Source organism: Diadema antillarum, unplaced genomic scaffold, assembly GCF_040938485.1.
Source record: "Diadema antillarum isolate AM-2024a unplaced genomic scaffold, OU_Dant_1.0 scf00000197, whole genome shotgun sequence".
In the NCBI taxonomy this organism is placed as follows: domain Eukaryota; kingdom Metazoa; phylum Echinodermata; class Echinoidea; order Diadematoida; family Diadematidae; genus Diadema; species Diadema antillarum.
The window spans coordinates 3,208,364-3,233,019 of NW_027271086.1; the positions used below are offsets into that span (position 1 = coordinate 3,208,364).

The 24,656-nt window shown below is 37.8% G+C and overlaps 1 protein-coding gene across 1 annotated transcript; it reads right to left on the bottom strand.

Annotated features, from left to right (window-relative positions):
- Window positions 1-1,082: 1,082 nt before the first annotated feature.
- On the bottom strand, window positions 1,083-23,979 carry LOC139723701 (trace amine-associated receptor 13c-like). Its single transcript, XM_071634923.1, has 2 exons — window positions 23,621-23,979; window positions 1,083-1,467 (listed from the first exon to the last, which is right to left on the bottom strand). The coding sequence occupies exons 1-2, from the start codon at window positions 23,977-23,979 to the stop codon at window positions 1,083-1,085; spliced, it is 744 nt and encodes a 247-aa protein (XP_071491024.1).
- Window positions 23,980-24,656: the final 677 nt, after the last annotated feature.

The window sequence follows — 24,656 nt, forward strand, 5'->3', positions numbered from 1 at the left end:
GTACTGAGTATTGTAAGATTCTTTGCCTATTTACTTGACAAGCTCCGGTTATTTCTTAGCTGAGTGAGTTTGAATGTGTGTGTGTGTGTGTGTGTGTGTGTGTGTGTGTGTGTTATTGTTCATATAGGGGCTACATGCTTTGCATTTACATGTATTTTGAAGTGTAACGTTCTTTGTCAACCTCATCAACATGCTGTTTCGAGCTTTCATGAGTGCAAAAGCTACGAAACAAATAAAATAATTTTGCATTACACGTCCCACACCGAAGTAGTCTTCAATGGGGTTTCATGAAGTCGTTCTAAACAAGATAATGTAGATACTTAACTGCATCCCAGTCCCTAACATCTAACGGTAGACACTCTGTCTTAAATTTTGCGTAATGTCCAGTAATAAATGCCAAAAAGTGTGAAGTTTGTTTTACGATGTAAAGAGGTTGAACATATCTCTTACAAACGAACCGTTCTTTCGGCATGCACCATGGTAGTTTTATAAACAGAAATACCTTCCGGTAGACTGTACTCATATATAACCTAATAATAACAGTTGATAGGTAAAACATAACACTGTTTGGATAATTACGTTTTGTGAAACTATAGAAGACGTTACTGATACACAAAAAATTCAATGAAAACTGGACAAAGAATTGATAGAAATAAATTTAATGCATTATTGGATTTCCATTACCAATGAATCACCTCGAACTGTCAATTACCACAGATTCTAACAAGACTCATTAAAGCATTTACAACACAATCCTCAAATCTACGCTTTGCCTTTGTATCAAAATGTGTCCTGTCCCTTTGTATTTGGATAAAAACATGAGTAAAGTTGCAAGAAAGAGAGTCATGCCATGTTGTAGGTCATACACATGTTACATTATATTGTTATTAATGTGTGCGAATATTAATGGTTATTATCTGACTCTCATGAATGATCAAAAGTTACAGCGCAGTTTTGACTTTTCATCGCTATGTCTGTGACAGACCGCATATATGTGTATACATATATGTATATATATATATGCCTCAGCAAAAACGCCTTTGCTAACTATACAGCTTTGATCATTACATAGCCCACCTGCCTCAAAATTGGCACTTTTTACAAAACATCTTCCTGATGGTCTGTCGGAGCAGCGGCTGGGCTAGAGTGTAAGCGAGAGGATTCAGTGTGCTGTTGCAGTAGGATATCCATCTTCCAGACTCCCGGAGTTGCACCTCATAGACAAGGCTGGTGAACCAGGCCGGCGCTGCGGAGCGGAGTATGATATTTAGGGTATTCAGGAACCATGTCAAGTAGAAAGCAACGACTAAAAAAGCCAAAGTGCGCAAGGCCTTGCTACCGTCTGAGATCCTCTTCTCGCCCTGACTTTGTGCCGTAGTAATTCCCTCTAAGAGAGGGTCTGGCCGGGGCTTAGGTGCTGTTACAGAGTTGCGTTCACCAATGTTCATGGACATTGGGACCCGGTAGCTGTGAGTTACATCAGTAGAACTGAGAACATTACATCTATCCCTTGGGACAGAACATGACAACGTATGCGCGCCATCGGGCGCCAAGCCGAGCACCGAACCAGAATTTTCTTCTGAATGCCTTCCTTGCTCTGGAGCGCCACAAACTTCTAGATCTGTAGGGGGAACCTTAGCTTTTTGCCGCCGTGCAATGATTTCTTGACCATATATGGAAGGTATGCTCTGTTTCACTTCATTTGTTTTCACTTTTGTGGAAATCTTGTCCTCAGTCTCCCTGGGACGGGAAATATGCTGGCTGCCTTTGAAAATTCTTTTTTCCTCTTTACCTGCTTTGATCACGAAAGACACATGATCAACCATTCGGCTACGGCTGGCAGATTTCGCGCGGTAGAAGATTCTGACAGAGAGCAATAAAATCACGGCAAATGGGATAACAGCACGCAGGAATACGATGACGACCATTGATGCAACGTGCTCAGCATAGTTTGGTTGACAAAACCCTGAAAGCACCACACGCGTATTGGGACTAACCAGGTCCCAGATTGTGCTCAAACCCATCCAAATAGATAAAGGAATCAACCAGGTCAATAGGTTGACAACTATGGCCACCTTCTTGCTTTTCTTCCGGTAGTGAAGGAGTGGGTATATGGTTGCTAGGTAACGATCAAAGCAAATTACCACGGTCCCGAAAACTGAGACTCCAGGGAGAACTTGATTGATGCCAGTGAAAATGTAGCAGAAAGTTTGTCCAAGAATCCAGGTGCGGTCAAACGCGAACATAAGCCCACGGATGGGCATGCATATCAAGCCAACCAACAGATCTGCTATCGTTATGTTAATGATATAGTAGTTATTATACGTCCGTAATTTCTTTTCAGAATAGAACGCTAGAAGGATCCCCATGTTTACTATTACGGTGATCAGAGAAATGGAAAATAAGACACCGGCTTGCCAAGAAATCTCCAGCGTAGCCTTGAGAACTATTCCTCCAGGGGCACTGATATCACCTGAACGGTTATTCATGGTTCCCTCACTGTATGAAATAAGAGTATAGAAATGATCATTATTAATATACCGCACCCAGCTTTACTATCATTTTTAGGGAATTCTTGTGCGTTCGTGCATTTTAGAATGAGAATTATGGCTATGTATAGGTACAGAGTACAAGCGAAAATCGGAAGAGGTCCATGTTCTCCTTGTTTGAAGAAAAATTACTTGTAATCAATAACATGCTTTCAGGCTGTTTTCTAGTTCAGACCTTTTATGATCAACGATATGTGTATTACACCAGTGTACACGTCGCTAGTGAAGTGAATTTTTTAGAAAGGAAACGAGCTCCAGATTGCGTCATGTCACGTTGTTATCAAATTATACAACCTCATATTTAGCTGCAAAAATATCAAAACGGAATATCAACATTTTGACTTTAAAGCAAAATTGGAGTTGAAGTATGGCTCTTGTAATAAACATCATTTCAAATAAACATCTCGGAAACCAATAGTTACAACGTAACATACTATTTATATATTAATTTAGTTGAGATAACAGAATCGTTAAACATGCAACTCATCTTCATATTGTGGAATGCATTCTTTGATTCTGCGAATCAGAATTAGAACAGAATTACTCGTCCGAACAATAATCATTTCAAATCATGAGAACAAATTCATCTTACCGAGTTTAGTAAGCCTTAGATCCCTTAGAAGAGCAAAAGCATGAAGCATGGCCGTCAATCGGTGGAATTAAAGGTACCGGTGGCAGGTGCCGCTGAAGTCCAGGAGAGCACTGAAGCACTTTGAGAGCCCGCGATTTATGGGGAAACGTTTCCAACCTCCGGGTATTTGCAGAAATAACTCTGATGATGTAACTTAAATAATTACACTTATACCTCTTCCATCACAATCTCTTTTATAATCCAACCAATAATGAGGCGGGAAAGGGCAGGTTGATCTAACATTCAGAGAAATGATTTTAGTCTTTATCTGACATATTACATTTCCTAAATTATTCTGTGTAAAATGCAGACAATGATGAATAATCATAAACTCTAATACAATACGATTGATATGTATGACCTGTTCCACCAATCAGCATCGTGCATTATTCCCATATCACTGTCGCTGGTACTTTTATCCAAAAAAAAGGAGTCTATAAAGGTGCATTTAACAACATTGACAATGGTATTCACTGATGCTGTTTTTTTTTTCCTACACTATTTGAAAAAAATAGATATAATTATATTAACCGCCATTGCCTTCTTTGTACAGTGTTCTGTTTTCACTTTCGTTTTCAATCTCCAGTTCAAAGTCTAACAATTCTTATTCAACCGATGTCTCGCTGCTCCTTGATCTAGTGGCAATTATATTCGCATGGACTCGGGTACATTTTATGCCGCTTGGGTTTTAGCTATTGATGGAACTTAAATGCATAAAAGACATAATAGTCATTTAAGGCAGTAGGATTTAGTAGGATCTTTAGTATATTTGGTTTTGGGAAAACCTAACTTGATTCTCTTTTTCGTGTAATAAAAGCACATCGTTGATGCACTGTTATTTGTATGGAACATCTGTCGTTTGGAATCTAGAAATTCATTTCGTTCTTTACGACTGTTTTTCAAAATACGAGTCTGATTATCGTAGAACGCGTACCGCAACCAATCATACACATACAGGCAAATCCTCACATCTATTATCTATTACAAATAATATTTCACGATTTTTTTTTTTTGTTCAAGGCAGTTTTCGGTTAACACTTGTTTTGGGAATATCGCAGACACAATGGAGGTATAGATAATGGTCAAATGAGTCGGTGTGCGTGTGCATAGTCTTAGTGTCTTTGTGTTAAAAGTCCAAATCTTTGCCATGTGATTCTCGAATTATTAAATGAAGCAAAGTATTCATGTCAACTGGAAAGCGTATGATCCTTTTACTTGTTAATAACAAAGTAAAAAGAAAGTAGATGCTGCATATATATACAGTGTATATATATATATATATATATATATATATATATATATATATAGTACAGCAAGAATCAGAAAAATTACAATTACGCAGACTACCAGTGAAGAGATTGTTTGACTTTGAATGGGATTATTTTCCATATTCAATTCAATTTTTCAATTCATTTAATTTCATACTTCTCGTTCATGAATATTACATCAAGAATAATAGTACAAGTTCTTTCACCTTGTCAACAATGTGCAAAAGCAAACAATATACATGGTAATAACGCAGCAGTTATGATTATATGATAGACAAGGAATTCCACAATTTCTTAGTCATGCAACCTGCAACCTTTGTGATTTCTAACGTAAACGGCTCCACTAGGAGATGCAATAGACAGATGTGGCATATGTGAAGCTGCATGCATGATGGGTTAATGATGCACAGGTTAATTACATTACGCTGCCAGGTAGTATAAATTCTACTGCTGCTATTGCTCAGGTTGAATCAGGCTAAAGTCATATCCAAGATTTGTCATTCTAAAACAGCCTCGATTTCAATCTTGAGAAAATTGAAGTTATACAGATGAAATCTCGCAAAATCTTTAACATTTCTGTCCGCCGATGTTTGTGATATTCCTGCTCTGTCAAATCGATTAAGTTTGTCTTGGTATGAAAGCATGTGTTCAGAACATATGCAAATCGGCATGCGATCGGTATCCCTTATTGGTTTAGGCTACACAGGACTAAAATTCTTCAAAACTTTCTGTATAGAACAACTACAGAAAAGCATGTTTATGAGTTGTTGTTTTTTTAAATCACACTTCCAGTAACAATTATTGTTTGCTAATATAACCACGTCACTCTCACCTAAAAAGAACTACGTGTACTGGTATACAGCATTCAGCAGCAGTATAAACATGCAAAAGCAATTGAGCACATAACTTCTACCCTCTATAGTCTCCAGTGGTAGGCCGAAGGGGCTTGTATTAAACATAAGGTTTGCATACGAACTACACTTGTCTTCAAATCATGGAAATGCCCCTGCCTTTCTCATTGAACTCATTAAGCCATATAATACCGGTTATAATCTACGTTTAAAGTTAAGAACTTGCTCTGTGATATAATTGGTGAAACATTTGGTGATTGGGATTTGTCAAAATGACACCAGAGTCAGCACCAGCACCTGACTTCTTCCTTGCACATCACATAAATCAATATAGATTTTAATAAATTCGAATCTGTGTTCAAAAATATTCGTTTGAAAAAAAAAGTTGTGATTATGTCAGTGATATATAAAAATTGAAAATTTTGCATGTTGTTTATTTCATATACGCGGATAGCAACTATAATGGCTTTGCGAGCAAACTGAATACAAAATATGTGGCACACTTACATTGGGCTCCTTAGCAAAAAGCAAAAAACGACAGTTTCCGCAGCTTTCCCAGGGTTTTGTCAGAGCGCGGGGGAAGGGGAGTTCCATTGAAACCTGACCCTACTTGACCCGACTTCTGTAAATAATTAATCACTATTTCTGAAATCAAAGACATCGAGATTTTCTGTACATCGATATGCTGTTCATTTTCTATTTAGTGCATAAATCTCTTCAAAGACTCTGTAAGTTTCATCGTGATAATGCTTTCTGTGAAGACAACTGTATACCTTTAAGTGGAATCAAACTCACAGTCGCTTTCCTGTTGTGAAATTTTCGAACAAATAATGTGTTTCGTGTTTCATTTTATTTTCCCTTTGAGCCATTGCACACGTACACATACCAGAACCTTAATCGTTACGTTCATGTCATGCATGTCTTCATTCCAATCATCGTATTTCAAAACTACCACAATTCATAAACAGTATAGTATAGAACATAGGCATGTACTGTAGCTCTTAAAATAATAAAACTAAGCAACATCAAAATTAATGTTACTACTCAGTCACAAGCCAGAAGAAGACATTTTTTAATCTTACAATCCTGTTCCCTACGGTTCTTACCAAATCAAGTTTTAATCAGTTTAATTATTGTCTACAAAATTAAACACAATAAATATATGACCCCGAAACTCTATTACGAAGAGATTAGGCATTTACTGTACTATTTTACGAAAAGAAACACTGATTACTTATGCCTCTGCACACGATTTGCCAATTCCATATGAATAAATGCCCCCCCCCCGTTTCTTAATGAGGAGCGAGCTATTAATACATGCCAGTATTAAATGTTCTTGAGAGTAATATTTTATGCTGAATAGATATGAATATCAGCTCAGGAAATGAGATTACGATGTATATTTCCTTTCATCCGTTACGATCGGAAATCGGAAATGTTAAATAGACAGACAAATTGTTTTATCAATTTTAATAATAACCAGAGTTGCCAACGGGCTACGCAATGTTAAACCTTTAATTACCCACTTCCTATTCAAAAAATCATGTGTGCTTTCTTATTCTTTTAAATACTCCAATGTGACCATCTACAGTTTAAAAATAATCAAGTGTACTCCGCTTCTATTGAAACTTACACTTTGCCCCTTTAACAAAAGGCATGGGAATACATTAGAAAACAAAGATGCTGATTTCAAATAGTTCTTCGACGAGCTATTTCAATCTATATTTCAAAGATCTCGCAAAGAGAGAGAGAGAGAGAGAGAGATAAGAAAAACCTTTACCAAGCAAGTCTTGAAGAGAAAAAAAGACATTTACAATTTACCGTTGACACAAATTGAGTAGGTCACATCATGCAAGATTTATACACTCCTTTGAAAATATTACCAAAAGTAATATCAGTTACACTGCAAATTGTAAAACTGTGACATTTTTGTTATTCTAACTCCTGTATGTGTAGACTATCCATCTGGGATTACTTACTGACTCTCTTGTCACTACAGTAACTGTCATGACTGTTGTAAGATTTGTTAGGTTTACTTGCTGAGCTGCGGTTATTTCTTACCTGAATGAGTTTGAAAAGAAATTTGTTTGTATTTATGAATCAGCATGAACATGCTTACAACGGAGTTTGTATGTCCTTTGAAGTGTAACGTTCTTTGTCAAACACGTTAACATGCTGTTTCGAGCTTTTTTTTCGTCAGGCGTCCGCAACCAAATGAACCAACTCCTCAAAACATATCTGTTTAATTCTTGATTGTGAATGAAATATGATTGTTATGATTTGAGTTGTTTTGTTCACATACTGCATGTTTAGTACATGTTTGGTTTTCCTTATGTTCAGAGATCAATTTCGTTATGTATAAAGCATTTTGTTTGTTTTTGTATTTCCTATTGTTCTGATAAGTTATTGTATTTGATTAATGTATGGTTGTATTATATACTGTTCATGGTTATATAACAGCGCCATGAGCATCATTTTTGATGGACTTCAGCGCATTATAAAAGGCCACTATTATCATTATTACTATTAAAAATTAAAATCATGTTAGCATTACGATTCCAATGTAAAATCAGCCTACTAGAGTTACCTGAATCCTTACTTCAAACAAGATAGTGTAAATACTTCAAAACTACGCTATGCCTTTCTACTATCAAAATGTGCCCAGTCCCGTTGTACTTGGCTAAAAACAAAGGTATATTTGCAACACAGTAAAGTCTGCCATGCTGTAATAATACAGAAAATTAGCGTTAAGAATGTGACATATGTATGAACTAAAACATGTCAGACCTTATTTCTTGCAAATGTGGACAGTAATTTTAATAGCCAAATACAACAATATACTGGACAAGGATTGTGTTGTAATGGTTTCAATGAACATTTTGTCAAATCGTTCGTTATTGACGTGCATTGTGTTTATATCAATAATTTTTCTAGCTATCAATGAAAAGCTTTGACATTCAAAAAGTAGAATCACAGAGAATAGATGTGAAATTACATATATGTATTATTTGACATCCACGAAATAATCACAATTTACCTCGTAGTACTTCTTTCTGTTGTTGTTGTGTCTATGGCAAACCGCATAAGACTATTTGCTATCTTGCCACAGCAAACATCTTAGCTCCCTCTACACCTTCGATTGTTACATAGCTGATCTCTCTCGAAATTAATTATCTTTATAAAACATCTTCCTAATTGTTTGCCTTAATAGCGGCTGGGCTAGAGTGTAGGCGAGAGGATTCAGTGTGCTGTTGCAGTAGGATAGCCATCTTCCCGACTCCCGGATTTGCACCGCAGAAGGAAGGCTGGTGGACCATTCCGGCGCTGCGGTGCGGAGTATGATATTCAGGGTATTCAGGAACCATGTCAAGTAGAAAGTGACGACTAAAAAAGCCAAAGTGCGCAAAGCCTTGCTACCGTCTGAGATCCTCTTCTCGCCCTGACTCTTCGCTGCAGTGATTCCCTCTGATAGAGGATATGGGCGAGCCTTAAGTGCCCTTACAGAGCCACAAGTGTCTACATCAGTGAGGGCGACTTCATCTTTTTGTCGTCGTGCAATGATTTCTTGGCCATATATGGAAGAAATGGTCTGTTTCACTTCATTTGTTTTCACTTCTGTTGAAATCTTGTCCTCAGTCTCCCTGGGACGGGAAATATGATGCCTGCCTTTGAAAACTGTTTTTCCTCCTTACCTGCTTTGGTTACGAAAGACACATGATCAACCATTCGGCTACGGTGGCAGATTTCGCCCGGTAGAAGATTCGAACAGAGAGCACTAGAATCAAAGGAAATGGGATACCAGCTCTTAGCACTATGATAACGAGCACTGATGCAACATGCTCAGCATAGTTCGGATTACAAAACCCTGAAGACGCCACACGTGTATTGGGACTAACAAGGTCCCAAATCGTGCACAAACTCATCCAAATAGATAAAGGAATCAACCATGTCAATACGTTGACAACTATGGCCACCTTCTTGCTCTTCTTCCGGTAGTGAAGGAGTGGGCATGCGGTTGCTAGGTAACGATCAAAGCAAATGATCACGGTCCCGAAAACTGAGACTCCGGGGAGAACTTGATTGATGCCTGTGAAAATGTAGCAGAACGTTTGTCCAAGAATCCAGGTGCGATCAAAAGCAAATATCGACCCACGGATGGGCATGCAAATGAAGCCAACCAAGAGATCTGCTAGCGTTATGTTGATAATGTAGTAATTGTTGTATGTCCGTAACTTCTTTTCACAGTAGAAAGCTTGTAGGATAACCAAGTTTACTATTACGGTGATGAGAGAAATGGAAAATAAGACACCTGCTTGCCAAGAAATCTCCAGCGTAGCCTTGGGAACTATTCCTCCAGGGGCACTGATATCACCTGAACGGTTATTCATGGTTCCCTCACTCTATGAAATGAGATGATAGAAATTAATGATCTTTATTGATATTCCATATCCAGCTAAACGATAATTCCTATGGAATTCTTGTATGTTCATGTATCCTACAATGACACTTATGGCATTGTAGGTACAGAGTACAAATGCCTGTATATCATATCAAGTAAATATGTCGGACACCAATAACCGTCATTGAACGTTGCATATTATTCCTTAAGCTGATATCACAGAAGAATATGTAATTCATCTTCACATTATGGAATGCATAATTTTGCGAATAAGAATTAAAACAGAATCGCTCATCTCAACGATAATTATTTCAACTCGTGGTAAAGTCAATCTTACTGAGTTTTGTGATTCTTTAGAAGACCTTAGACGAGCAAAAGCATGAAGCATGGCCGTAAACCGTAGAATTAAAGGTATCAAGTGTCGGTGAACTCCAGGAACGCACAGAAGCACTCTTACAGCTCGCGATTTATGGGGAAATGCATTTAAGATCCACCTTCCAGGTAATTGCAGCAACAGTTCTGATGATATAACTCAAATAGTTATATTCATACCTCTTCTATCACAATCCATAATCCAACCAATAGCGACTGAGTGAGGAGGGAAAGGGCAGGTTGATTTTAATATTCAGAAAACTGATGTTAGTCTTTGTCTGGTCTATTGCATTCCGAAATTTATTCTCTTTAAAGCGACACCTCTGATGAATACTTATACACTATAATACATACTATATGTATGACCCGTTCCACCAATCAGGATCGTTTATTCTTTACAAATCACTGTTGACGGTACTATCATCCATAAAAAGGGTCTCTAAAGGTGCTTTTGGAATATTGTTAATGGTATTCATTGATGCTGTCATTTCCGCACACTATTCGCGAAAAAAGAGAGAAAAAAAAACACTTGTCTTCTTGTTATTCTGTATTTTTGCCTTCGCTGTCAATCACCTTCTCAAGGCCTTACAATTCTTTTCGACCCTCTCTCGCTACTCCATGATGTCGTGAACTTATATTCTCATTGACTCCGGTAAATTCTGTGTGACTTCTCGCTATTGATGTTATTTAATGAAATGTAAGAAAGACACAGTATAGGTTTTCCCGCCCAATTTCATCAGATTTGCACTCGATTTAACGATGCAGCAATTCAAGTTCGAGTGAATTTGAATGATCACTGAGATCGACATTCAAAAATGTACCTAGCTCCTTCAATTTAATGTCATCAGCATGCGATTTCATGAGTTTCTCGCACAAGGGTGTAATAAAGGCATTCAAATTAAAAATGCAAGCGCAACGCATTCGAATTCGCATCAGCATCGCCGTGGATTTCAAATTCATTATAATGCAAACAATTACAGAGTTTGTGAAGTCTTTTCCGCTGTTGATTTTATTCTTTGTAGTTACGCAGCTGTTTGAATATGCAAATTTAATATACATTGAAATGTGATCTTTGACTCATACTAGCTAATAACTCGTCATAACCCCACTTTCAGACACATGCATATACATTTTATTCATACGCGATTTTAGCCGCTGCTACATTACAGAGTATGCATGATCATATCGAATGCGGACAGAATTAGTGTATGAAGCATGATCTTGACAACCAGCGAAACTGGAGATATAACCCTTTGGTGAAATAGGTCTATCTACAGCTGATCCGATTGGGGCAACTTATGATATGAACACGAGGAAGTAAGGAATGGAATGAAAATAGATCAATATGGATTTGGACGTACAGGACTCCTAAGATATTCAGGGATATGACTATTTCCTAAATGTTACATCCATACTGTAAGGGGTGAATTGAAAATGAAAGAAAGGTCTGTAGCAAAGAAATAGATACAAGACAATTAAGATGATTAAATGAGACTTTGAAATGAAAATGAAATTTCATCATCCAGTAAATGCTAGTAAAAAAAGGCCCGTAAAAATGTTGCATGTTGATTTAATTCGAACGTTAAAAGTGCGAAGTTGTGTTCCTATAAATGAAATTGAAACTGGTATTTTGTGAAAATTTGAACGTCTATCCAGGTGGCGCGAAATCGAATGCTAAATTTGTGCCTTTAAATTGAGTGAATTTCTCTCTAAATTGAATGAATAAAATCTAAAAGGAATGACATGAAATGAAACTGAATACTCAAAGAATTACAATGCACCGTGAGAGTAGAGCAGAGACAAAAATCCCTTGGATTTGAACGCCTTGTCATTAATTCGAATGCAAATCTGCTGAAATTGGGCATGGAAACCTAGCAATTGAAGGCAGTAGGACATTCCGTAATTTATTTTCTTTGGGGAAAGAAAATTTGATTCTCTTATTTGTGCAATAAAAGCACATCGTTGATGCACTGTAGTTTGGATGTAATATACTAACAGTATTCTGTCGTTTGCAAACTATGCATTTCGGGCTCCACTACTGTTTTTAAAGATAGGCTACTGCTAGTCTGATTATCATAGATAAAACAGATAAAATCCACACGTGCATTATGTACGAAAATGATATTTCATGATATGCTTTCAAAGCAGTTTTCTGTTTGGATAATATCACAGAAATAACAGATACATAATTTCAAGTGAGTGAGTGTGCTTGTGTATAAGTGTGTTTGTGTGAAAAAGATAAATCTTCGCAACGTTATTCTCGTATAATTAGACCCAATACAACATTCATACAAACACGGGAGAATTGGATCCTTGTGCTTGACTTGCCAGTAACTGTAATGTGCCTTCAAAACTGGAGAGAGTACATAATACGATGCAATATATTTATAGACAATCAGAATTCCAACTATCAGACCGCCAATGCAAAGTAGTATTGTTTGATTTTACTAGGGATAATTCTTTTATGTTAAAAAAACAAGGGGTCCCTCAGGTTCGTCGGTTGTTGAATCTTTATGATTGCTAATGTTAACCCCCTCCACTGGGAGATGTGATAGAGAAGTCTGACATGAGTAAAAATGCGTGATATTCTGACGATACACAGATTAAAGTTTCACTACCAGAAAGAATGAATTCTACTGTGGTCATGGCTCACATTGAATCATGCTTAAGTCTGGCCCAAGATATGTCATTGTAAAACAGGCTCAATTTGAATCTATACACGTGAGATCTTGCAAAATCTGTAACATTTTTGTTTGTCAATGTTTGTGATGGTTTGATGACACGTGACGTTGGTTCGATCGTCCAAGATGGTCTTAGAAGCATACATTCATAACTTGTAAATCGGTAGCCCTAATTGGTGTACACAGAACTTCGAATTTTTCGAAACTTTCTGCATTGAACAACCACATAGAAAGCGGTACATGCATTTATTTGTAATCACTTAGACAATAACAATGATTTTCTCATTGGAGTAATGGAATCTTAGCCCGAAAGGTTATTGGATATTTTATACAAAATTCAGCCGCATGATTTGTAACATGCAAAAGGAATTGAACACAAAATTTCTATCCGTCATTATAATAGTCTCCACTGGTTGCCGATTTGGGCTCCTATCAAGCTTGATATTGTATATGATTGGGAGCAGTGATTAAAAAGAAAAAGGTGTTTGAGTTATCACACGTGGTCCACATTATATATAGTTGAGTTGTATCACAAGACATACTACATATATGAGAAAAAATGCAATAAATATAAGGAGATATTACTAAATTTCTCGATAAACCATAACTGAAGACGGTTTATTCCAGAAATGATTTTGATAAAACCATACATTTTATATGTTTAACCATGTTAACATTCATTATACTGATAAACATTGTAACATTCATTTTCTTCCTATCCCTAACTCACACTCTGGAACTATTTTGAAGCACGATAGCTGGTAAATAGTGGCTGTAAGGTTCTTAGTAGAAATATACGCGCTTTCAAATCTTGGAAATGCCCCTGCCTTTCTCAGGGAAGTCATTAAGCCATAAAATCCTGGTCATAATATAAGTTCAAATTTAAGAACCTGCATTCTAAAATAATTGTAATTCTGGAACATGTGGTTTTGATTTGTCAAAATGACACTATTATTAGCACCAGCAATCAGCACCAGCGACATAACACATATTGATACAGATTGTGATAAATTATGTGCTTAAAAAATTTAATCGTTTGATAATTGGTGATTGAAGTTGGTGATTGAAATTTTTGTGTTTCCTTTGTTTTGTACATGCGGATAGCGACTATGTTATGGATTTTATGGTATCTATGTATTTATGTTAAGGTATCTTCCATTTATGACAATGAAAGAATAACGATTTTTCTGACGAGGGGCGACGATCTGTTTTTCACTATGGGGAGAGGAGCGGACAAAGCTCTAGCTCTAATACGTTACGTTCGAGAGATCGCAGCGACCGAGCAGGGGCAGGGTGTAGGATGGGGTATTTCTTCCATTCACACGAAGGAGAGTTCCATTTTCAAACCTTGAATTCAGCAATCTCATGCACACTTTTGGTGAAGTTTTCGATCTTTTTTTTTGATAATGAAGAAAAAAAAATACATTGAAATGTGAATAAGTACTTAAACAACTCGGTATCTCGGGGTCCTTTGAAACTTGACCCTACTTGACCGATGGGTCGCATGGCCTATTTTCTATATGAAATCAGTCATTTCGTAGCCGAAATGACTGATTTCGTAACGAAATAGGCCATGCGACATTGTTTAAACCATGCGGAGAAAGATTGTACTACCTTCTTGAATTCGGGCCAGTGAGTCTGCCATGATGTAATTATACAGAAAATTAACGTAAAATATGTAAAAAAGTAAAATATTTATGAGCTATGACATGCCACACCTAATAAATTGCAAAGGTACTCAGTATTTTTATAGCCAAATACATCAGAATACTGGGCACGTTCCAACATTACAAAAGCAAAACGTAGTGTCGAGAATTGTGTTGAAAAGGTTTAAGTAAACCTTTTGTCAAATCTGTCGTTATTGACGTACGTTGCATTAAGTTATCGATGAACAACATTTTTTTTTTAAGTCGACTAAATCACAGAAAACAGATGTGTTATAATAGATAGATTATGTATTATCTGACACTCATGAAGTAATCACAATTTACATCGCAGCACCTTTTTTCTGCTGTCGATGTGTTTATGACAAACCGTATAAGACTACTTGCCATTAGACCACAGCAAACACCTTAGCTCCCTGTATACCGTCCATTGTTACATAGTCGATCTTCCTCGAGATTAATTGTCTTTACAAAACATCTTCCTAATTGTTCGCCTTAATAGCGGTTGGGCTAGAGTGTATGCAAGGGGATTCAGTGTGCTGTTGCAGTAGGATAGCCATCTTCCGGACTCCCGGATTTGCACCGCAGAAGGAAGGCTGGTGGACCATTCCGGCGCTGCGGTGCGGAGTATGATATTCAGAGTATTCAGGAACCATGTCAAGTAGAAAGTGACGACTAAAAAAGCCAAAGTTCGTAAGGCCTTGCTACCGTCTGAGATCCTCTTCTCGCCCTGACTTTTCGCCGTGGTGATTCCCTCTAGAAAAGGACCTGGCCGGGGCTTAGGTGATGTTACAGAGCTGCGTCCACTGCTGTTCAAGGAGATTGGGACCCGGTAGCTGTGGCTTTCATCGGCAAAACTGAGAGCACTACATCTATTCTTGGGGACAGTGCAAAAAGATGTATGTGCGCCAACGGGCGGCGAGCCCAGCACTGAACCAGATTTTTCGTCCGAATTCGGCCTATCTCGCTCTGAAGTGCCACAAACGTCTGCATCAGTGGGGGCAACCTTCTCTTTTTGTCGTCGTGCAATGATTTCTTGACCATATATGGAAGGAATGTTCTGTTTCACTTCATTTGTTCCCACTTTTGTGGAAATCTTGTCCTCAGTCACCCTAGGAAGGGAAATTTGATGGGTGCTTGTTTTTTCCTTCTTTCCGGCTTTGGTCGCAAAAGACACATGATCAACTGATCTACTACGGCTGGCAGATTTCGCCCGGTAGAAGATTCGAACAGAGAGCAATAAAATCACGGCAAATGGAATAACAGCCCGCAGGAATACGATGACTACCATTGATGCAACATGCTCAGCATAGTTTGGATGACAAACCTCCGAAGGCACCACACGCGTGTTGGGACTAATAAGGTCCCAAATTGTGCTCAAACTCATCCAAATAGATAAAGGAATCAACCAGGTCAATGCGTTGACAACTGTGGCCACTTTCTTGCTTTTCCTCCGGTAATGAGTGAGTGGGTATGTGGTTGCGAGGTAACGATCAAAACAAATGATCACGGTCCCGAAAACTGAGACTCCGGGGAGAACTTGATTGATGCCCGTAAAAATGTAGCAGAAAGTTTGTCCAAGAATCCAGGTGCGATCAAACGCGAACATAAGCCCACGAATGGGCATGCAAATTAAGCCAACCAACAGATCTGCAATCGTTATGTTAATGATGTAGTAATTGTTGTATGTCCGTAACTTCTTTTCACAGTAGAATGCAAGTAGGATCCCCATGTTTACTAATACGGTGATCAGAGAAATGGAAAATAAGACACCTGCTTGCCAAGAAATCTCCAGCGTTGCCTTGGGAACTATTCCTCCAGGGGCCCTGACATCACTTGAACGGTTATTCATGGCGTCCGCCCTGTATGAGATGTACGAATTGATTGCACTCAGCTTTATGAATATTTCAGTGGAATTCTTGTACGTTCATGTATTTCAGAATGAGAATTGTGGCTCTTTAGGAACAGAGTACAAGCGAAAATTGGAAGCGGTACATGTTCTAGTTGTTAGAAGAAATATTGATTGTCATCATTAGCATGTTTCCAGGGTTTTTTCCAGTGGAGCTTTTTAGTAATCAATGGTATGTGCGTTACACCAGTGTATATGAGTCACTAGTGAAATATCTAATCGAGAAAATTTTTAGGAAGGAAACGAAATTAACTCAAGATTGTATCATGTCACGTTGTAAATCAAGTTATACAACCGCATATTGAGATGTCAAAAATATCAAAACGGAAATTTAACATTTGTAAAACACTATTGGAGTAGAAGTATGACTCTTGTAATTAAAGTGCGGAGAAGACGTCTATGCATCATTTCAAATAAATATCTCGGAAACCGATAATGGCCTTAAACATTACATGTTATTATTTAAGTTCAAATCACAGAAACATTATATCGGCCTACTTCATCTTCACATTACAGTAATAGAATGAATCCTTTGATTTTGCAAATAAGAACTGAAATGAAATTGCTTGTTAGAACAATAGTCATTTCAACTCATTAAAATAAGTCAATCTTACCGAGTTTAGTAAACCTTAGAAGACCTTAGAAGAGCAAAAGCATGAAGCATAGCCAAAACCGGTGGAATTAAAGGTAGCAGGTGCTACTTAAGTCAAAGAAGGCACTGAAGCACTTTGATAGCCCGGGATTTATGGAGAAATATATCCAACCTTCGGATATTTGCAGCAATAACCTTGATGACAGAACTCAAATAATTCTACTCGCACATCTTTCCCCACAATCCATTTTATAATCCAACCAATAATAAGGCGAGAAATCGTAAGTTGAATTCAGTTGTTGTTTTTTCTGTATGTTGTAGTCCCGAAATTCATTTGGTATAAAGCGCAGCCCTTGATGAATAATCATAAACTGCAACACACTACGATTAATATATATGATCCTTCCCACCAATCACCATCGTTTACTCTTCCCATATCACTGTTGCTAGTATTTCTATCCAAAAGGGGGTCTCTATGCGTGCTTTTAGGAACATTGACAATGATATTCATTGATGTTGTCGTTTCTCACACTATTCGCGGAAAAAAAGAAAAAAATATCGATCACCCTTATCTTGTTGTTGTTTTTTACCTTCGCTGTCAATCTCCTTTCAAGGCCTTACAATTTTTTTTCAACCCTCTCTTGCTATACTGCGTGATGTTGTGATACTTTTATTCGCATGGACTCCGGTAAATTCTGTGTGACTTTTCGCTATTGATGGTATTTGATGAAATGGAAGAAAAACATAATAGTAATTGAAGGCAGTAGCATATGATAGGATCTTGCGATATATATATATATATATATATATATATATATATATACTACATATATTATGTATTATATATTTGTTACATATGCATATATATATATATATATATACCGTGTCCCAGAAAAAAACGAAACCGAGTTTCATTGCAATTCTTTGCGATCATAATCACACATTTGCTGTATGAGATATACATGGATTGAAAGATACACTTCTCTTCTTTCATTTGATGTACAACTCATTGTTCAAAATTCGTGCCTGGCTGAGTTAGAACAATAGACAGTAGTGCTACTAAATTTTCATTTGCACGAGCAAATGGCTACTTTAAATGAGTTTTTCAGACTTTTTCAGCAATCTTTTGCAAAAAATAAAATCAAAGCCTTAATATCCATTCTTTTTTCTTTTTTCTTTTTTTCATATGATATCCCATGCGTAAAATATGATCAACCCCTGCTCGAGAAAACTTAACTTGAAAATATGCTTCCATTTTACCCAGATAGATAAATAGTAAATATAGAGCCAGTTAGCTTTCCCCGACATTCCCAACTTGGCAGATAACAATGGCCTTCATGCTTCAATGAATTTACACATACATGAAGGGAAGGGGTGAAAGGGATTGTTACTGACGGTTCGGTTGTGAATAGGGTCGTAAATTAGAACATGATCATGGGCTTGCCTGACCATGCAGCTAACTACAGAGCTCAGGATGTTCATCAGCGGAATGTTTGGGAAGGTGGGGTGGGAGTAACGGACCGAAAAAAACCTTCCGAGCCCCCCACCCCCCCCCCCCCAAAAAAAAACCCGACTTTCTGCCCTGCACTTGCGCCTTTTAGAAGCGCAAGTTCAATGATGAATAATGGGATGTACCCTCTCTTATTGCTTCACCTTCCCCTTCAAAACTTCAAATCCCTGTCAGTGATGAAAGACTAACCACGAGTGAGGGAAATGTAGAGAGGAATGAAAACAGTGAAATAAGTTTGAGATACAAAATCATCAAAATGTGTATCATTGTTGTAATGTTGATTCCCCATAGCCATTGGACTACGTGCAGCTGAGAATACTCACGATATTAGTCTTCAATTATTGGTTATGTCTCATAGCTTATTCTAAATAAATGACAACAAAGGGCTTTCCGTCTCATACAGCATTCTCTGTAAATATCTCCTCCTCCCCCCCCCCCCGAACAACATTCATTGTAGCACTGCGGTTGTTTTGTGTGAATCCAATGGTGCAGATGAGCCCATTGTCTAATTGCTAAGAGCTGAATGCTTGTTTTTCGACTATACGTAGAATCGGTAGAAATTAAGCATGTTTTCATGCTAATTTTTCTCAAGCATGCGTTATTCATATTTGCCGCGTGAGATCTCATATGAAAGAAGAAAATATGAATATTTGGGTTATGAACTTTATTTTTTTGAAAACGTAACGTTAAAAGTCTGAAAAATTCACTTAAAGTCACTTTTTGCGCGTGCAAATGAAAATTTGGTAGCACCATTGTTCATTGTTCTAAGTCAGTCATGCATGAACGATGAACATTAAGTTGTACATCAAATGAAAGAAGAAAAGTTTATCTTGCCATTGATGTATATCTCATAAAGAAAATGTATGATTTTGATAGTAAAAAGTTGCATGGAAACCCCGCTTCGTTTTTTTCTGGGACACGCTGTATATCTATATCTATATCTATATCTATATATATATATGTGTAGATAGATAGATAGATATAGATATATTTCTTTTTGGGAAAGGAAATTTGATTCTCTTGTTTGTGCAATAAAAGCACATCGTTGATGCACTGTAGTTTGGATGGAATATATTCTGTCGTTTGCAAACTATGCATTTCGGACTCCACTACTGTTTTAAAAAATAGGCAACTACTATTCTGATTATCATGGTTCTCATACCACAAGCAAGCATGCGCCATACTGACAAATCCACACCTGCATCATGTATGAAAATGATATTTCATGATGTGCTTTCAAAGCAGTTTTCATTTTATGCTTGTTTGGACAATATCACAGAAACAACTGGAGATACATAATTGTCAAGTGAGTGAGTGTGCGTGTGTATAAGTGTGTTTGTGTCAAAAAGATAAATCTTTGCGACGTGATTCTCGTATAATTAGACCAAATACAACATTTATATAAACTTGGGAGTGTTGGATCCTTTTGCTTGACTTATCAATAACACTGTTATGTGTCTTCAAAACTGGAGAGAGTAGATGATATACGATGCAATACATCTATAGTACAACAAGAATCAGAACAATTGCAATTATCAGACTGCCAGTGCAATGTAGTATTGTTTGATTTTACTAGGGATAATTCTTTTATGTGAAAGACAAGGGGTTCCTCTGGTTCGTCTGTCGTGGAACCTTTTTGCTTGATAATGTAAGCCCCTCCACTTGGAGATTTAATAGAGAAGTATGGCATAAGTAAAGTTGCATGATATGCCGACGATACACAGATTAACGTTTCAATACAAGAAAGTATAAATTCTACTGCACTTATTGCTCAGATTATATCATGCATAAGTCTGGTCTAAGATTGGTCATTGCAGAACAGCCTCGATTTGAATCTTGAGAAAACTGAAGTTATACACATTAGATCTCGCAAAATCTGTAACATTTCGGTTTTGTCAATGTTTGTGATGGCCTGTTCTTTTCAATCCTATGGCACGTGACCTCGGCTCGATCGTCCAAGATGGTCTTAGAAGCATACATTCATAAAGTGTGAATCGGTAGCCCTAAAATTTGTGGTACACATGACCTAAAATCTTCGAAACTTTCTGCATGGAACAACCACAGAGAAACCGGTACATGCATTTATTTTTAATCACTTAGACAATAACCATGGTTTGCTCATTGGAGTACTGGAATCTCAGCTCGAAAGGTTCTTGGAAACGGATACAAAGTGCAACCGCAAGATTTGTAACATACAAAAGGAATTGAACACATAATTTCTATCCGTCAGGTATAGTCTCTACTGATTTCCGATAAGGGCTTCTATCAAGCTTAAAACTATTGTTTACCATTGGGAGTGATTGAAAAAAAAAGGGTGTGGGTTATCACACTTAGTCTTTATGCATATTACGTATAGTTCAGTTGTATCAGAGAACACACCACATATAAACAAAAATATCGCAATAAAGTCACAATATTAGTAGATATGACCCATTTTCTCAATAAACCATAACTGTAGACGGTATATTCCACAAACGATTTTGATGAAACTATTGTTAAGATTTTGTTTTTATATAACCATGTTAACATTTATTACGTCGATTTACATTGGTTTTTTTCTATCCCTAACTCATACTCTAGAACTATTTCGAAGCACTATTCAAAGCTGTCTATTTTCTCATCTGCAAATGGTAAATAGCGGCTGTAAGATTCTTTGTTGAAGAATAAAAAATGCTTTCAAATCATGGAAATACCCTTACTTTCTCAGCGAAGTCAATAAGCCATACAATCCTGGTCATAATCTACGTTTAAAATCTAAGAAATTTCTCTCTGAAATAATTGTGAATCCAAGACCTTGGTTACTGGGGTTTTGTCAAAATGACACCATCATTAGCATCGACCGAGTAGGGGGAGGGTGTGGGATTGGTATTTCCTCCATCCACACGAGGGAGAGGGGTCATTTCCAGGCCTTGAATTCAGTAATCTGATGCGCACATTTTATACATTAAAATCTGAATATCCAAGTACTTAAACAACTTGGTATCTCACTGTATACTAAATGTTAGGAGTTTATGGTGAGGGAGGGGGTTTCTGCATTTTCGTAATTGAAATAAAGCTATCTAATGCACACTTTTTATGGAATATTTGATAGAAAGATTGTCAATCCCAAAAGTACCGTGTTAGAGAAATGAAAGGAACCTAAAGGTGGAGAGAGATTTTACATATTCCGCATTGAATTTAAACGATCTATTGGACAATTTAATTGGAATATCTGGGCAATTTTCTATCAAAAAGCAAGAAAATTTTCCGCATGTGGGAATCATTAGGGGCAAAATGATATGCTCATCCCTCTTTTGCATATTTAGCATTGAAATTCAACGATCAACGAGAGCTTCTGCATTTTTAGAATTCAAGTAAAGATATCCCGTAAGCATAGTTTGATGTAATTGGGAAACTGTCATTCCCCATAGTGTTTATATGGAGCGGGACCGAGGAAGGGGAGGTTAGGAGGGGGATTGATAGTGGGACCTTTTGCATTTTTAGAATTCAAATTCAACAATCTGACGCATGCTTTCGGTGTGGGATAGCTGAAAACCGGCCTGGGAGGAGGTATCCCCGTCCCTTACGAGGAAGCTTTTGTATTTTTTTTTTGATTCAGTGCAACAATCTGTTGCACACTCTTGGTGGCACATCTGGAAAATTGTAAATCCCTCTAAGGTTAGCCGTGGTAAATGAATGTATGGGGGGAGGCTACCAGGGCAGGAAGAAGGAGTGTACATGGAAGGGGGTATCTCCAATCCCTCCCCCTCCCCCTCCCCCCCCCCCCCAAAAAAAAAGAGAATTTTGGAATTGAAATGAAGTTATGTCTTTTCATGGAATATTTTGAAAATTGAAAAATTAAAAAAAAAAACTACAAAATCTAGTCGCATTTGGTTGGGAACCGAGTGGGAAGGGTAAATTGAAAGGGGGTGACCCTCTGATATGAGCGAATCTTTTAAATGAAAGGAACCCAGCAGGAGAGAGAGATTGTAGATTTTCAGAATTGAAGGACGACATTCTATTGCACAATTTACGTGCAATGTGGACAATTTTCTATTTAAAAAAATTTCCCCGTATGTCGGGAATTGTTTGGGCCAAAATGATACGTTTGCCCCATCCCCCCCCCCACTCCATTATTTTCATGCAGGGAGGGGGTGCTCTCATCGTCCTACAGGGTTGATCCCTTCTGCATATAAGAGGGAGCTGATGCATTTGTAGAATTTGAATAGAAAATAGCTCGTAAGTTTTGATGTAATTTGGGAAATTGTCAATCCCCAAAGTGCACGAAATCTATGGAAGGAACCGAGGGGAAAAAGGGTTGATTGAAAGAAGACACGAGGAAACTTTTGCACTTTATTAATAGATTTTTATACTTCTGTTGGACTACGGTGTGGGACAATGAATTGTACGAAATCTTAATTTCATTCAGTTATCATTTTCATATCGATGCTGACTTAGTAATCGGGTTGTTTAATTAGTTTATACTGCTAGGCTCGTGGAGAACATTTTTAAGATCACACGACGAATGAGAGGTTGGGCCACGGCATAGGCCAGCGGGTTGATGGTGCTGTTACAGAACGCTATCCATCGGACAGATTCCCTCAATTGCATTATGTAAGGCAGACTTGTGATGAGTGTCGGTGAAATAGAACGTGAGATTAGGACAACTGTGCTCGGCAGCCATGTAATAAAAAAGGCTATGACCAGGAGAAGCAACGTACGCATGGCTTTTGCCCCATCGGCGCTTCCCTTCCCGCGCTTCATTTTAGTCCCAACTCTTTCAGCAAAACTCAGACGAGCGTTAACGGTTGGTTTATCAACCGACCCTTGACCGGAAAGATGGTCTTAGGAATTAACCGAAATCGTGAAAATCTTTAGGCCACTTGATTGAGGTTTATTGCATATTTGCTTATCATGCAATCCGCGTTTCAATTGTGAAGATGTACAGTTTACATGTTCAGCTTCGACGTTCGATGAAGGTGTGTCAGTGGAACGTTCCGGGCTTTTTGCTTCCGCCTCATACATGATTTGGTCTTGGCTGACTGAAAATTTATCATCTCTTTTCGTTGCTGGCATAGATCGAATGCTTCTGCCTCCGAGACGCTTCTGCCCGGCGGATTTTGCCCGACGGTAGATCTGAACACTCAAAATCGCGATCGTCACGAATGGGATGCATGCACGAAGAAGCACAGTGATAGTGCTTGAGATGAAGTACCTGGAGTAATTTGGATCGCACCATCCAGACCGTGTCACCGCACCGCTTGGTCGGGCCAAGTCCCAAAACGTGCTGATACTCAACCAAATGGAGCATGGAATTAACCAGGTCAACGCATTGACGACAACCGCTGTCTTCTTAGTCTTCCATCTGTAGTGATGCAGAGGATACGACGTTGCTAGGAAACGATCGAAGCATATCACAACCACGCCAAACACGGACACACCGGGAAGAGCGTTCTGCACCCCTATGAAGATGTAGCAGAAGGTCCCGCCCAGCATCCAGGTGCGATCGAAGGCAAATATTAGCGCCCGGAGTGGCATGCAGACAAGGCCTACCAGAAGGTCAGCCACCGTCATGTTCAATATGTAGTAATTGCTGTAAGTCCGTAGTTTCTTTTCGGTGCAAATTGCCAGAAGAATGAGCGAATTTACAAAGATTGTGATCAAAGAAAGTCCAAATAAAGTACCTGCTTGCCAAGTAAACGTCAGTCCCACTGCCGTGGTCAGAATAAGCGTTTGACTCGAGTCGTTGATACTTTGGTTCATAGTGTTGTTGAGGTCGTTCAGGCTCTAGATTTAAAAAGGGAAGAAGAACCACGAAGACATATTTAACAAGAATGTTTCTTCCACAATATTGCCCTGCATTTCATACGTATTCTCTCTTTATTACTTATACAACCAGCGGAATATCTTCCATTCTAAGAATATCACCAAATCACAATAATTCCGAGAAAAAAAATTGTTGCTGTATTACTAATTCTCAACCTTAAAATATATTTGTAATATAGCAGTCATCGCATTATTGGATGTGGTAAAATGTCCATTATCTTTCAAATTCTCGAGAACTGGAAACTCCTAAATTAATTGAATTAAACTTGCAAAAGATTGATTTCAGAATTATTAACGTTAATGATAAAAAGTGAAAAAATTACCATTTGCCCATACACTTTTTTTTTTCAAAACATTGGTTCCGACTTTACTTATTGAAAGCTTTGAATCGATTCTAATAACAAAGAAGAAACAAACTTATTGGT